Raw genomic sequence first — 16,686 nt, forward strand, 5'->3', positions numbered from 1 at the left:
ACTTTTCAAGTAAAAGATAAATATTTAAATAAAAAACTCACATATTCAATAGATGCTAATTAATATTTTGTATATGAACTAATCGTGTCAGCTTATATCTTTAATGAATGACAGTTAACGTGTTCCTTAATGTCAAACTACCAAAATTAAACTGCTTTGACTTTATGAGCTCATTGTTTGTTTTGCAGGTAAAACTGCACTAATCGACTCTGTGCGGCTGTGAAATCAGTCACTTATTAGTTAAATTATATTTCACAGATGTTCACTTCTTTATTTATTTGGAAACATCTGAACAAACGGAGTTAAGACGTGATTTATGTTTGTGTTTGGACGGCTGGATCGAGCCTCTGCTGAGCTGACGTGTAAAACTGTGAGAAATTAAAACAGAGTCTGGTGAGGAAGCGACGGACGGAACAGATTTACACTCCCGTGTTTTCCAAAAATAAGGTGGCGGTTTGCACGCGCTCAGTCTGTCTCTGCAGAGCTGTGAGGTTTCACGTTTCACACTCGGAGAGCAACAAATCAAACTGTTGACCTCTGACCTATAACCCCCCCCCAGCCTTCAGTCGGCGCTCTGGGTCTAAACTTCATACAGACTCTTCAGATTTCATTTCTTCAGCCAGAAGTTGTTTCACTTCATGTTTTAACAAGACTCTTCGTTTGCTCTTAGGCACAGAACCAGAACCACAGAAACTCCCTCTTTTCTCGACATTTTCTGGACATATTATTTTTAGGTGGCTTGAAAACAAAACTGGGATCATAAACAGCTGTACAGCCGCCCCCCCCGGGTGTCACGGGTACCAGGTGTTAGGGCTCTTCATGAGCACAGAGCGTCAGACTCCTCGTGGGTCTGTTTAGGCTTTTCGTCTGACTGGATCCAGTGAAGATGTTCAGACCAGAGTCCAGATTCGTAAACCAGGTTTCCCGTGTGGAGGTGTTTCAGTGCGTGTGGCGGAGCAGCTGGTTCAGATCAGCTCGCTGCGCTCTGCACGCCACAACACAAAGCATCCTTTGTGCTGCAGTCTATTATATTCTGTTTTACATGCGTCGCTACAGTGACCTACACTCACAGCTGTACCTGAATGCATCCTGTGTGGCGATCATAAACTAACAAACGAAGGCTGCAGCTAACGATCATTTTCACTTAGCTTCATCGTCAGGATGTGATTAAAAGTGTGAAACACGAAGAGATTAGTCTGAAACCTGCAGCTCTGCTACGAGGCTTTGCAAGGTCAGCAGGTTTTTCCCAGAAGCACCGGGGCTTCAGATGCTCTCGGACCTGATTGGTTCCTCCTCCTCGGTCGGCCTCGGTGGTACCGGGTCGTGTTCTGGAGGGCGTTTGTGTGATGTCACGGAGCACTTCCTGTCTGCAGGATTCAGGTTCAGGCCGTTTCAGTGGGAACAGCGTGTCCTCTCAGTAACCCTCCTCCCTCTGTGGTGGTGGGCGGGGCCGAGACGCCTCCAAGCCCATCGATTGGTCACGGTCATGCCGCTGGACCCCCCCCCATCCTGGGGCAGATGGGTGAGAATCAAACAGAAGTGTTTGGGGCGACCTGTGAATCCCCCCCCCCCCGGGTTTAGTCAGGACTGCTGAAACCTGAACCTGGTCTTTCTCTCTGCACACAGCTGGTACCATGAACACTCTGACCCACTTCCTGTTTCTGCAGGAGATCCGTCTGCAGCAGCTGATCCAGGACCCGGGTCAGGCTGGTCCAGGTTTTCTGTGTTAGGGTCCTGGTGTGTTGCTGCAGGCCTCAGATCTGAACAGAGCTTCCTGTGAGGAGTGAAAGATGTTTGTGGATAAACAGAAGCAGATACGATGAATAAACGCTGCCGTACTTCGACTGGAGGATCAGCTCCACCAGCTGTTTGTCTCCATCAGCCAATCAGCTCGTGTTCTCACAGCCGCAGTGGGTGGAGTCGGGGTTTATTTTGGGTTTCTGGAAATTCTGGACGTTAAAATTTGGATGGAAACTCGACTGTTGTGTGAAACATTTGGATCCAAGTGTCTCTCAGCTCTGATCATCATCACAGGAGGAAACGCTGCACTCCAGGACCTGCAGCTCCACGGCCCCCTGTCAGGACCCTCAGTTAGTGGCCCCCAAACCCTGTTAACCAGCAGCTTCTTGTGGTTATTGATGACATGTTGACGACAGCGCCTGCTCACATAAGCGCCGTGTGAAACCATCTTCACCAGCGAGTCCAGCAAACAAAAAGCTCGACCCTTCCTGTGTTTCCTCGTGTCCAGGAAACGTCCTCTGGTTGAGTAAACGTTGTTTCACAGCTCTGATGCCACGAAACATCATCTCTGAGTGTCCCTGTGTTTGTTAGCTCAGCGGGCAGCTTCAGGAACGAATCATCACTCAAACTAAATTTTAAAAACGTGAGGAAAACATTTCTTTCACCAAGTGTGCATCTTTGTGAACTTGTTCAGAACCACTAACATTTAATAGTGAACCAGGAGACCAGGATCAGAACTGTGGTGTTTGAAGTGGTCGATCAGTCTTCAGTCTCTGTGGCTTTGTTCATACTGAGTATCTGCACCGTTAGTGCAAAATAAATCTACAGACGGCGAATCGGCGAGACTTAACTGATTACGAAATGTTTCGGGACGTGCGTCTGGGCGTCGCTGCACCCGGTCTCAGCAGGGAGACCGAGCTGCAGCTAGAAGGCCGTCGACCTTCTGAAGTTGGGGAGGATTTTAGACAGGCGTTCATTAACGTGGTGCGCTATGGGAGGCCGTTTAGGCAGAAAAACCATCACACACCACCGAGGGTGTGCGCACAGACACAGACTGAAAACACTGAAAGACGGGCGCATGCATAATGTTGACACGCCACCGAGCTCACAGGCAGCGAGGTACAGGCTGCATCTGAGTGTCTGAGTGTGTAAAATATTTTCAGAATAGGGAGATTTCACCTAAAATCAAAATCACAATTAATTGAACATTTGACCTCGATTATAATCACTGAATGATTATTTTCTTTTTTGAATGTTTCTTTTTTTTGCCCTCATGATTCACTGACAGGGTTTGTACTGTAAATATGATCAACTACTGAAGCTGGGTTTATTTATTTATTTGATTCACAGATTTTAAAAATCAATTATCTAAATGTTAATAAGGTCACGTTGGCGTCCACATTACGGAGACTATCGCCGCTGCTGAATTATGACCGCTGCTACTAAAATTTCACTCAATTATTAATGTCAATGCGGAACTACTGAACACACGCTATGTTAGCTTCCTCTCCTCATTCATCAAAGGACATGTGACAGCTGCTGTTAGTTAACGTCAGGCAAGTTCAGTGTGTGCTCGTAGCGAGTGAGTGGTGGAGCGAAGGAGAGAGAGAGAGCGGCAGAAAGTGACGGAAAAAGTGAGCGAGTTTGTTGTCAGTCTGTTAGTAAATGTACAGAGTGGGTCACAGCGTGCACGTTAATAAAAGTCTGTTGTTTCGCCAGCTGCTGGAAAGTGAAGGTGGTTAGCGCCAGCAGCTAACATCTGCCTGAATCCGGTCTGAAAGCTCAGCAGGGCTGGATGGGCGGAGTCACGTGACCACACACACTGTAGTGTATTTTTAAAGGGAAAGTACATGAACACACAGTGTAGGGAAAATATTTATTAATAACCGACGTGGTAAAATTACGTCTGTTAGAAGCTTGAATTTCGGTTTCTACTACTTTTCAAATAATTGTCCAGCCCTAGCCCGGAAGTTCGTTGCAACAGGAAGTCACTGATCCTGCGTGGCATGTGTCAAATATCAAAGGTCACTTTATCATGAGTCTGTCGTATTTCTAAGCTAGACAGATGTTGTAGATCATAAAGTGTTGTAGGTTTCATGTGAATAAGCAGACACAGAGATGGAGATTATGAAAAATCTGAAGGTGACTAGCAAAAGTTGAATGTGACACCTGCATCTCTCCCTGTAGCAACTAAATATTGTTCCTCAATCTGTGAGCAAGGGATGAATTGTGCAGATAGTTGCTGAGACACACATCAGTCGCACACAAATGACCGTTTTCAGTGTTTTCACCCTAAACGGCCTCCCATAAGCGCTCTGAAATGGCTCGACTGTGTGAACCAAGCGCGCAAAGGGAAATCATCCCGGAGCGCTTTGTCAAGACGGCAGCAGGTCAGCACTGTGTTTTCTTAAACATTTTCCTAATTGTTTCTGTATGTTAAAAGTAATTTCTGCACCGCTGCTGTCAGCGTGTAACACAGCGTTACACCACGGGTCATCTAACGCTCGTTATGTTTCCTGTTTACTTAACACCACGTGCGAGCGAGGAAACGCTCTAAACTAACGTTACAGGCCGTCTGTCTGAACTGCCTGGAACGCGTCTCAGCTATTGTCTCTGCCCAGAAACACACCTGTGATCATCGTGTTACTCTGTAGAAATAAATCGGTCAGAAACATTTGAAGTTTTCAGTAAAATCTTGATTCTCTGGTTCAGACAAAGACGGAGTTTAAATGAATCTGTGTCACAGCTTCCTTCTGATCAGCATCCGACACACAGGATGTGTTATTAGTAATCTCACAACACAGCAGCGAGACTCCTGATTCTAACGAGCTTTGTGTCTCTTTTCCAGAATAAATATTGATTATTAATGAAAGAAGTTTTTGATATTACTTCAGGATAAATTATCTGTATGAATTGAGAAATAAAAAGAAAATCCTTAGAATAACCATAAATAAATGAGTTGTTAGATTAATGAGCTACAAACTGCAGCACCTGTGTGACACACACACAGCGTTACCATGGACACCTGGTCAGGTTCCTCCCCCTCAGCAGGTGACACCTCGTTATCAGCGGGATAATTAACGATCAACAAAGGACGGCCTCTCAGGACCCCGTTTCATCAGAGACGCAGCACAGAGGAACTGTTGGGGTCTGTTCAGGTTCAGCACATCCCGGATCAGGTCCAGACCCCCCGCCGTCTCACCTGACATAACGAGCACCTTTTGGCTTAAGGATAATTCTGATGGACGTTTTTTTTGGACCCTTTTGTAGATCAAACGGTTAATCAGTGAATCAGGATCAAAATCAGCAGAGTGATGAAGTTAAACCTTCGGTTTGGGGACTCGGTCCCCTCGGGTGTTCTCACTTCCCTCCGTGCTTCCCTCTGACTAACTGTGAAACGATGTAATGATGATAATAAGTCATGATGATCCGTTCATTGTGTTTCGTTTACATTTAACTGATTGTTTAGCCTCTGAAATGTAAAACCTGATGACAGGAATTCGTCGTTTGTTTCAGCTGCAAAAACCACAGACACGCGACTCAGGAGGTCGCTCACTAATCGGAAGATCGTTGGTTCGATCCCCCGGCTCCTCCTGTCTGCATGTGGAAGTGTCTTTGGGCCAAGATACTGAGGCTCCGCCCACACTCCGACATCTTCGTTTTAAAACTCAGACCTTCTGCTGCGTTTCCTCCCGTCCAGACTGAAACGTTGAAGTGTGAAAATGCTGCTGACCCCGTTCTGGTTTTAAACTCCGGGGTTGCGTGTTAGTGCTGACAGGTGGAAACGATGACGCTCATGTCTGGCTTCCTGATTGGCTCTGATCAGTCAGTCAAAGCAGAAACACGATGCTGCTGACAGTTTTAGTGTTTTTATTGTACTGTGTAAATAACACTTATACACTTGTCCTGTGCATGTTTCCGTATTTGCTTTGCGTCGACTCGCAGCCTGTTTCCCGCCGCCACCGTCTCTCCGTCCTCCCGTGTTCCTCTCAGTAACAGTTCCACCTCGCTGTCGGTCCGTGCAGAGAAATCTCTGCTGTGGTTCTTCACCGTCGCTGTTCTTCGTTCGTCTCTAGAAGAACTTTCTTCTGCAGCTGCAGAGTCGACAATCAGATTCCTGTTTACACCGGCACGCACATGCTCAGTGTACGTCATTTTAATGGAGATCAGTTCTGAAACGCTGGTGAGGATGGAGATCAGACTCTGTTTTAAAGCTGTTCCATCAGTGTGTAAATGTGATGCTGTTTCAGTGGACTATAAAGGCGCTTTACCATTTGTACACACTCATGTTTGTTTCCTTTATCCCTTAGGTGGGCTGGCCAATAAAACAATAATTATCTCGATATAATTTTCCTCATTAACAAAATAAATGTTTAATAAAAATTTGATTTAATTCATTTGAATAATGATCGAATCAGCACTTAAAGGTCCAGTGTGTAATATTTCTGAGGCTCTATTGACAGAAATGCAATATAAGATCCATAACTATGTTTTCAGTGGTGTATAAAGACCTTACATAATGAACCCCCTGCTGTGGATGTCGCTGTATTTTGTCGCCATGTTTCTACCGTAGCCGTCAACGAACAAACAGCGCTACAGAGTGCGTTTCGTCATCACGGCGTTCTTCTTCTGCTTTTATAATTCCGGCAGTGTAGACATTAAATGCGTCCGTAGAAGAAGAAGAGGGAAGAATAATAATATACAGTACCTGAGTAGTCTTCTGGTTTATTAGAAGTAAGAAGAGAAGTGACATTTGGACAAATGAGCAAGCACACGTGTTATTTAGCACGAGAGCCGACAGCCTGTGGATCTTTATACCATGAAGCCAGAGGAGTCGGGACAGATGCAGACAGCTGATGGCAAAATATCACTGATATAATCGGTGTGCATTTTCCCAGATGGAAGGCTATAATGTGGGACAGATGTTTTCAAAGCAGAGCTGAAGTTGTCTGTTTTCTGCTGGACAGGTAATTAAGTTAGTCGGACTTTAGCGATGCAAATGAAAGCTGTTGTTTGATAGCTTTAGCTTGAAGCTGGCCATAATCACAGAGAGCCATGGTGTGTTTCCCCTGTCAGTGTCTTGGATTAATTTCATGTCGCCTACTTATTCTCCAGCCTGTGGTTTGGTTTTTCCGGTTACGTTAGCGAGACAATCAGCTGATCAGTAATTGGCAATAAAACGTTAGCTTAGAGCATGGAGCATCAGCCAGCTAAACTTTTACTGTGCTGGTAGAAAAAACATGTAGTTGGATTGTAACTTCATGTAGTTCTTCTCCAGACTCTTTTATGGCTTTGTTATGTGAACAGAAATGTGCCGTTACCTTCGTGAGACAAACAGCTGCTGAATATTATTGGTAATGAAACAGAAACGGCAAGGAAGCTCAGATCAGCAGCTAAACTTCACGTCTTACTGCCCTGGTGGAAAACATGTATTTCTTTTTACTGCCAATGGTGATATATAACAAGACCGTGTGTCTATCAAGTGACCAATAATGAATACTTTTTCCGAATTTGCATTTAAAAAATGTTATTGGATATTGCTTCCCACTGTGAACACAAATGTCTAATTTGTTCTTTCACATGCTTAATTAAAAACGTTGCACTGTTTAACCACAAGCTGAAATTATGGCTGTCAGTACTACTTTGTGTTTCTGTTGTATTTTAAAAAAATTTAAAAAAGACATTTTGGTAATATTTGCAGATTACTTATCTAATTAAGCAAAGCGAGAGGAGCCTTAATCCTCCCCAGCCGATGACTTTGTAAACTTTATATGAGCTTATAATGGACTGTGGTGCAGAAACAGTGAGGCTCACATTGTATCTGTCAGTGGTCAGACTTGATGCACTAGATGTGATAGTGTTTAAGAATTTCTTAGTCCAGATGAGCCAACCCTCCCAAGATGTAAAATAATGTATTACAGTATGAGACATCATGTAGCACTTTATTTCTTCATGTGGCAATGAACAAGTAACAATAATATTTTTTAAAAAAAACATGGTTTTACTGAATAATTAAGTAAATATAATGTCTTAATATATAGGACTCGCTTGGATAGGGGAGGATGCCACTAAAACTTAAAAAAAGAGATTTTATTTAATTTTCCTTGTGCATATTTGTTGAAAACAGATTTTATCAGAATAGTTCTGAATGTTCTGCCTCAGATTGGTCCATTGATCCTCTGTTTGGCATCAAGTGTTTGTTCTGACCAGAAAGAAAAGTTTAAAACCACATTAACTTTCACTCAGGAGCAAAGATCAGAAATAATGATTTGACATTTATCCTGATAATTATTGATATTGAATGTTTTTATCGTGATAACATTTTTGGCTGGATCAGTCAGCCCTGCCCTGTGGGGACATCTCACTGACCCGTCCACACTACTGTGTTTTCGAATTAAAACGGAGACCTTTTGCTACGTTTGCACCTCCCGTTCATACTACAACGGCGAAAATGAAGACCTAAAATGGAGAAGTTTGTAAACGCAGCCGACCCCGTTTTGCGTTTAAAAACTCCAGATGCCGTTTTAGTGCAGACGGGCGAAAACGAAGGACTTCCGAAACGATGATGCAGACGCTCGCGCTCGGCTATCTGATTGGCTCTTATAAGTCATGCAAAGCAGAAACACAATGCTGCTGAAGAGTTTTTGATTTGGTATTTTTACTGAAATATTATGTACCGTGCAAACAACACTTACAGTCTACACTTGTAGGCAACTGTGCATGTCGCCGTTTACTTTACGACGACTCCCAGTCTGTTTTCCGCCGCCACACTCCTATGTTACATTCAGTCCCAGCTCATTATTGGTGCATGCAAAAAAAAAATCTGGTTTGATTCTTTGTTTGTATTTATTTATTCTTTCGTCAAATCTTCTGTAACTACGGGTAGACCGTCTGCTTCGTGTTTACAGCGGCACGCGCATGCCCAATGTACGTGAACAGCCACTAGCTGTGCGTTTTAAGTCCTTTTAATGCAGACGGAGATCAATTCCAAAACGCAGCTAAAACGCTGCTGTGGACGGAGATCGTATCATTTTAATTCTCTGTTTGTAAACTAAAACGGAGCAGTGTGGACGGGGCCTAAGCTGATTCTAACCTGAACCCTAAAACCAAGTCTTAACCCTCAAACAGCGTCTCTACCCAACAAAAAGCAGAATGTGACCTCTTTAAAGCAAAACATACTTACTGGAAAAACAGACCCGGATGTCGCCGCTCGGTCCCCACAGTGACACGAGTCCCCATCAGGTCAGTGTGCGTTCAGGGGCCCGGTCCCCACCGGGTCATTAAAACCTGAAACGCACACACACAGATGGGATGTGTTCTCCCTCAGCTCTTGTCATCACAGTCTCACTTTGCCATCTGCCCTGTGAGTGTGAGTTGTTAGCTCACCAGTTTCCAACAACACACACACAAATACACAATACACACACAGCTCATATTACCAGCAGCAGCAGTCCTGACAGATGTTGGTACCTTGAACTAAACACCACAAACAGATTATCATGGCCACGGGCCCTGGACTCAAACTCACCACGGAGCCCTACAACACACTGTGCGTCCTCCCCGGGGCACAGAGGGCGCATGGTTTTAGATTATTGGTGGTTATTTTGACATGTTAGATGAAAATGTCTGTCTGGTTGTCTGCATGCGCTGTACAGCTCAGATGGACATCTTTAGGAGTCAGGACACACACCTTAATTTACATACTAACCGTGAAAGAACATCAAATGTAGCACAGAGCCACGATCACGCCAACCCTCAGCGAGAGAAACATCGACCCGGCTTTCATCTGCCGTCTTTGAAGAGCTGTCATTGATCAGGTCCGGACCAGTTCCTGTTCACCGGCCGTGAGTGACAGCATGTTCAGGTCTCTGTGTCGTCCTGAGTTCGTTCTCCCTCGCAGCTGCTGACAGGAAGCGTGAGAAACAGTCTTTAACGCTGTAAACTGTTGCAAAAGTTTCAGGCAGTAAAAGGCTGTAAAGTCAGAAGGAAAATCTAAATATGTTTAATCACACACCTGAAGATGTTTGTTCCTAGAAGAATTGATTTTCTTCTCCTAGCTAACTGTGTGTAAACAGATACTGAGCAGCAAACTTAAAAAAACTGACTCATTAAGTCATTAAGAACCAACACAAACTGTTTGAATATTCAAGAAAACAGATTTGATCCAACATGTTGACGACACTATAAAATATAATTACATTGTTTTTGAATAAACTACATAAGAAAGTGTTTTCAACCAATCACATGACAGAAAACAAACTGCCAGTATTCTGTGTCTCTGATGATTTAAACTGTTGTTTCCTAACGAGGCCGTGAGCCGCACAGATTGATTTGATTGGTTGATTTGTTTAATGAGGGGAAACTGAGAGACTAATTATCCTGACGAGTGTGTGTGTCGAGGGAGCCGTCAGTGTTTCTGTTTCTCTTTATAAGGCTCTGGAGATTTTTGTGGTTGTTAAAGTGTCTCATGAGGAGTTCAGAGCCGCAGGTGAGGTCTATCTACCTGGGGGGGGGGGTGCAGGTGCAGGTGAGTCCTGGTCGACGTCTTTCTGTTCCATCCGTCTGTTGTCGATGAACTCGCTGATCTAACAGCTGACCCCGGTGCTCCCGATGGCCCGACTACAGATTCTTGTCTTCTTTGTTCGCTAATTTCTCGAACTTTCTTACCTCTGACGTCCTCCATGTGTTTCTAACGTTTCAAAGTGGAGACGATTTCCTTTATGTTCGACCGCAACACCGCACGTTCTGCAGAACAGATCTGGATCCTGGTCTTCACGGTCCCCTTCGCCGGTTATTTCTGGTATCACACATGTCTGCATGTCTGAACAAGGGCGTGAGTTTGCTGACAACGTTTAGCAGGAAACGGAGACGAGAGGTCAGATTTGAGCTGAATTAACGGGGATTTGTTGAATTCGTGTTGATAATTGTGAAACCCTGATGGAAGAAGACGCGATGAGCAGCAGCTCACCTGTCACCTGTTCTCAGGTGACGGCTCAGATACAGATCAAAATAATCTGCAGCCTCCGCGTGAACAGAGCTCCAGGTCAGAGGTCAGGTGTGACCGACACAGATGGACTGTGACAGGTGGAGAGGTGCATCATGGGAGAGGAAGGCCATGCTCCAAAAATCAGTCCAACACACACACCCTGTTCTCTCTTTGATTGACAGCTCCGGTAGTTCCACTCTTGGTCGCCCCGGCGACCACGTCCCGCTCCGTTAGTTCGTCTCAATTGGTCGGAGCTGCCTGCCAATCAAATACACAGGCCATGCCCCCCACCCCCCACCCCCCCACCCCCGACCTGTAGCCACAGACATCCCCCCTCCTCTTCTTCCTCGTCCTCCCCCTCCTCCTCTTTCTCCTCCTCCTCCTTCTCCCCCCTCCCCTTCCTCCTCCTCCCCCTCCTCCTCTTTCTCCTCCTCCTCCTTCTCCCCCCTCCCCTTCCTCCTCCTCACACCCCTCCTCCTCCTCTTTCTCCTCTTCTTCCTCCTGCTCCCACCCTTCTCCTCTTCATCAGAGGTGTTGATGTGGACGACTGAACGCAAACAAACACACCGAGAGGGAGGAGAAGACAACGAGGAGGGAGAGAACGAAAGGGAGGAAGACAAAGATGGGAGGAGAAAAGAAAAGGAGACGTGAAACGAGAGGAGAATAAAACCATGAATCTCATGACAAACTTGTTGAAGGTCACCGACATCGCTGTTTTAACCCCCCTCCCCCCTCATACAGTTTAACCTCCATCACCCCCTCCCCCCTCCTCCTCCTGTTCTTCCTCTTCACGCTCCTCCTCCTCTTTCTCCTCCCCTCCCATACAGTTTAACCTCCATCACCCCTCCCCCACCACCTGACGAGCTTTGAAGTGCTAACGAGATGCCGCTTCGCTCGGCCTGCTTTTACACTGACAGAGAGAGAGAGTCTGACCGCGGCCGCCGCGCCGCCGCAGGGCCACGTTCAAAGCTGCACCAGAGGGGGGAGAGAGGGGGAGGACAACGAGGGAGGACAGAGGGAATCCGGAGGCCTGTGGCCGCCAACCGTGCTCAGCTCAGTTTCTAATATTTTTGGAGGCTTCCCTCGCTGATGTCAGCAGTTTTTTCCCCGCTCGTTAAGAAAGAGGTTGCCGTGGTGATTCCGGAGGCGAGGTCATGTGTGCAGCCTGTTCACCTGAGTTTACCTGCCAGTGTTTTAATTAGCAGTGACGTGGAGGGAGTCTCCGTGTGAACGATCTCAGCCGGACTCTGAGCGTACAGGAAACACTTTCAGCTGCTTCATAGATAACGAGGTGACAGAACAGGACACTGTGAGCGCGACAGAGAAATGATTTCTAGAGCCAGAGCTCAGCAAATACAAAGACATTTAGAGCTCATATTTATACTGCGAGTGAGTATAATCAGAAAAATGTACTAACTATACTGGAAGTATTAGAGGTACTCGATGCAGTAAAATGTTTTTAGATTAGATTATTATTCCTCAGTGTTTGTTCTGTCAGTCCAAACCTCAAAATGATTAAAACAGCAAATCACCTGAAATGAAAACGATTTTTTAAATAGTTTGCAATTAATTTTCTGTCAATCATCTAAAGTACCAGCTGTACTTGTATAAACTGTTGGAGTTTAATTTATAACTAAACATCAAATTTTATAAACTCTTCATGTGTTTTGTGTGTAAAAATCAGACCTTTTAAAAAGCTGCCGGGTAAATGTAGTAAAAAGTACAATATCTCCCTCTGAGATGGAGTAGAAGGAGAAAGTTGCATGAAAAGAAAATACAGGTACAAGTACCTCAAATATTTACTGAAGTACAGCACTTGAGTAGAGCTGCAACGATTAGTCAACGTGAAATTTCGTTGTCGACGCGACCTTACAGAGATGCTGTTTAAGGGAGAGGTAGCGATCTTCATGTCGGGAACATTTCTGGTTGTTCGTTTCTAACTGCAGTGCACCACAGGAAGTGCTGGGGCAGCATCGCTTCCACTGCCGGCCACGACTGCTTGACTGTGAGACCGTTCACGAAGAAGCTTTTAATGCGAGAAGCGTTTTGTACGCTATTTAATCACTAAATACACTTCTTGAGGAGACAAATCAGCTGTGCAGAACTTGAATATTGGCAGTTTTACCAAAGTTGATCGAAAGCGAATCGAAAATGTGCTCAAACGTTTTCGAGGTTGAAGCTCCACAAGCGCCTGCAATGTTAGCGGTGGCGGCCGGCCGGCTCAGAGCGCCCTGATTCCAGTTACTCAGACCACTGCAGCAGAGGAAAGGCAGTGTTTCCCACATTTATTGGTGGCGGCCCGCCGCAGTATCAACGCTGAGCGCCACATTCGGATTTTCCTTTTTTTTACCAGGCCTATTTAAAATCTTATTTGATTGCAGATCAGCGCCGTAGCTCATTCGCGCATCACATCCTCTCTCTCTCTCTCTCTCATGAACACCACAGCACAAATCTGTCCAACACAACGCTGCGATTGTCGGAGACCCAGCTTTAAAAAGTAATGAGTAAAGGTTCAAAGTACAGGAACATCTGGCTCGTGATGCAGCCTGCAGAACGTTCTCCACTGAGTTATAGCCTAAAACCTATAAGCACTCTTGATAAATAAACTGCAGCAGCGTGAAAGCTGCCTGTTGCTTTATTGTTCTAAATAGACACTGTTAGTGTAAAGTTGTGGTTTTAGTAATTGCTTTTAATTTGCTTTTACTTTATATAGTTCCAAAGCAAAAATCTTTGTTAAACAGTTAAAAGTTTGTATAAATCGGCCGACGCTGTCTTGTCTTCTTCTCTGGTTTCCCCCTGGCGTTGATACTGGTGTTCATTCTGAATAGTAAACCTTAATGGTAACGTTATCTCGTCAGGCTGCGTGTTGGAGATCAGTGAGTCACTTGAAAGATATTTAATTAGTTAACTGGTTTAATTAGGGCGGGGGGGACAAAAATAATCATGACTAATCAAATAAATAATTAACAGATTAGAAGATGGTCATTAGTTGCAGCCAACACTTGAGTACAACTGTGTAGGAGGTGCAGACCCTGGTATCTGCACACTCTGCATGCTTTGACACGAGGATTTTGAAACACTGACCACTCGTCGCAGTGATGAGAGAAAACTCTGCAGGCGTTGGTGCATCGCGTTGCGGGACTTGTATTTTTAGAACCGGGGGCAAAGACACGATCCACCAGCGGCACCCGCCCACGCCACGCTTTATTTAAACAAGACTACTGAAGAATATTAAGCAGAACGAGGGAGCGTGTTGCTCTCAGGAGGAGCACGCGAGTCCACTGCAGAGGCTCCACCCACAGCACACGTACAGTGGGGAGAACCAGTATTTGATACACTGCTGATTTTGCAGGTTTTCCTACTTACAAAGCATGTAGAGGTCTATGATTTTTATCATAGGTACACTTCAACTGTGAGAGACGGAATCTAAAACAAAAATACAAAAAATAACATTGTATGATTTTTAAATGATTAATTTGCATTTATCTATAAAGCCTATTACAATAAACATTTCAACGTTTAATGCTGTAAATGAACATGTAGAACGAATAAAAGACGGGTGAATGGCAGGAGAGAGAGCGAGGACAACAATAAGCGTCAGTTTAGCTTCAGCTCGCAATCGCCGTGCACACAAACACATGACTGAGTCGGAGACAGCTCTACATTAAATAAAAAGTATAATGTTCATTTAATCGTACCCTGTTGCTAAGTACTAACAGTAGGCTGTATCTTTACTCGCACACTGCCATATTGTTCGGGGGCGTATGTGAGGGAAGTAGAGCTCTGACGGCGCTGGACAGTGTTTGTTTTCTTCTTAGTTTACAGAGGTTGAAAAGAAAAGGATTGCATGATATTTATTAAATACCAAACCAACGATACGAGTCTAAAAATGTTTATGGTGCGTTAAAGTTCAGGAAAGGACGAGAGGAACCGTTTGAGCTCACAGAACGTCTCTCGCAGCAGGTGAAAGTACCTCAAAATTAAGTACAGAGTTTGAGTAAATGTACTTGGTTTCTTTCCCACCGCTGGTTGTAAACCTGATGTCACAGAGCTCAGAGCTGTAATTCAACATGCTGACAGTCTGCAGCCATGTAAACCACCGAGCAGGAGGAGATAACGCTCGAGTGTGACGGGCCGGACTCTAATGACTCCTGGCGTCTGCGCGAAGCCCTCGTTCACATCATGTTACAGGGATTACAGCAGCCAACCAGCTTTAATGCTGAACATCAGCTGGAAGTAGGACGCCAAGAGGAAGTAGAGCAAAGGTCAGAGTGGGAACAGGAAGTAGTTTTGTGTCTCAGAGACTTGACTGGTCCAGTCCCAGACAGACTGGGAGTTTTTTTCTCTTTTGATGGAGCTAGGCTAACAGTTTCCCCCCGCTTCCAGTCTTTGTGCTAAGCTAGGCTAACTGTGGAGCTGATATCCAGGCAGCAGTTAATATACCTGGCCGTTAATGGAGGAGGGAGGTGATGGAGGGATGAGGGTCAGATTTCCTCCGTCTCATGTATCTCAGTCTAAACTGTCTGTAAGCTGATTTCAGAGGATTTTCTGCAGCAGGAGTGTGAAGCAGCGAGCAGCGAGCAGCGAGCCGGCGTCGGGCCGGACTCTCAGCTAACAGAAGTGATTAAGAAGCTGCCAGCTGGCAGAAAGCCCTAAATCCTCAGGAGACCGGAGGGGGGGGGGGTTTCTCCAGGCCAACCCTTCATTTTCCAGGATATTCTTGCATTACTTTGTCCAGGACTTTTTTTTCTAAGACCATGAAGCATATCAATTTCCCAGGCTTCCAAGGTTTTCCAGGACAGCTTGTCAAACATCTTCAGCCTGTCTGTCCTTGACTCATCAGGCCGTGGATTCAAAGTATGCACATTCAAAACGTTTCCAGGAGCCCTTTGCTTTTCCTTGTAAATTCGTCTAGGACTTGCAATCTGCCTTGAAGATAGTACCATGTCATACCAGGTTTTCCAGGAGTTCCAGGAGCGTCCTGCTCATTTTATTTTATTTATGAAGAGTCGACCTCCTTTTCTCTGCGTCGGATGACTGACGGGACTAAAGATAATACAGGGCCAACAGGGGCCAACAGGGGCCAACAGGGGCCACATGTCCCACATGAGGGGAGGGGAGGGGTCACAGTGTGTGTGTGCGTTGGTATTTGACAGGCTTCACCTCTCACATCAGAAAACACAAAGCAGCAGCCGCCTCGTATTGTTGTGACTGAGGGGAGGGGCTTGGGGGCGGGGCGGGGTCAATGAAATGGGTGGGGTGAAGGAGGGGGGGGGGCAGTTTGATTGACAGATTCTTCTGAGTCCCCCTTGGCACTCTGGAAAGGTCTCTCTGTCCCGGTGTTTATAGCCTCACTTCACACACTGAGGAATTCTGGGTAACCCCCCCCCACATATCAGTTTCTCCTCTGAGCGCGCTCAGGACAACATGTGAATCAGATTCTTTCTCCTCATGCTAGCAGTTTCCCCCCGCTGCCAGTGTTTGTGCTAAGCTAGGCTAACCACAGATCAGTGTTACAGAGCTCCACATGCAAACTGTGATTTATACGTGTGTGCGCAACATGTTCAGCTTACATGAAGCAACATACTCTGAATATTACACCGCTCAGGAATCTCTAACCACCATAACTCCTGTCAGTACTGCAGAACTACTGCAACATTACTGCAGATACTTTTGTGTTTATATACACCGTGTTTTATTTAATGGGGACACGCGTGAAGCTTCCTCCTCCTCTTTCTGATTCAGCTTCTTCCTCCTTCACTTTGTCTACGTCTGTGTGGACGTCATGACACAGAGAAACCAACCCAGAGACCATCTGATCCTGGAAATGTACGTAAAAATAACCTTTAAAGAGTTCATCAGTGGTTACAGAGCCGACATCAGTCGCATTTTAGATAAAAGCTTTTGTTTTGAAGTGGCGCAGCGCAGAGTTTAGCTTCACGTTAAACATCCCGACACCA

The 16,686-nt window shown here is 45.3% G+C and overlaps 1 protein-coding gene across 2 annotated transcripts in view; it reads left to right on the forward strand.

Annotated features, from left to right (window-relative positions):
- Positions 1 to 16,686, forward strand: part of LOC119888878 (ephrin-A2-like) — a 92,427-nt gene that overhangs the window by 55,789 nt on the left and 19,952 nt on the right. The window contains exon 1 of one of the 2 annotated variants that reach the window (XM_038699660.1): positions 16,456 to 16,555. The exons of the other annotated variant lie outside the window; for it this stretch is intronic. Coding sequence (XP_038555588.1) covers positions 16,512 to 16,555 — 44 coding nt within the window. The 5' untranslated portion in view covers positions 16,456 to 16,511. Of the gene's footprint in view, positions 1 to 16,455; positions 16,556 to 16,686 lie in introns of those variants that run through there. 2 annotated transcript variants of the gene reach the window in all.

Source organism: Micropterus salmoides, unplaced genomic scaffold, assembly GCF_014851395.1.
Source record: "Micropterus salmoides isolate LMB-PRFRI ecotype aquatic unplaced genomic scaffold, ASM1485139v1 Ms_hic_scaffold_5, whole genome shotgun sequence".
Lineage (NCBI taxonomy): Eukaryota > Metazoa > Chordata > Actinopteri > Centrarchiformes > Centrarchidae > Micropterus > Micropterus salmoides.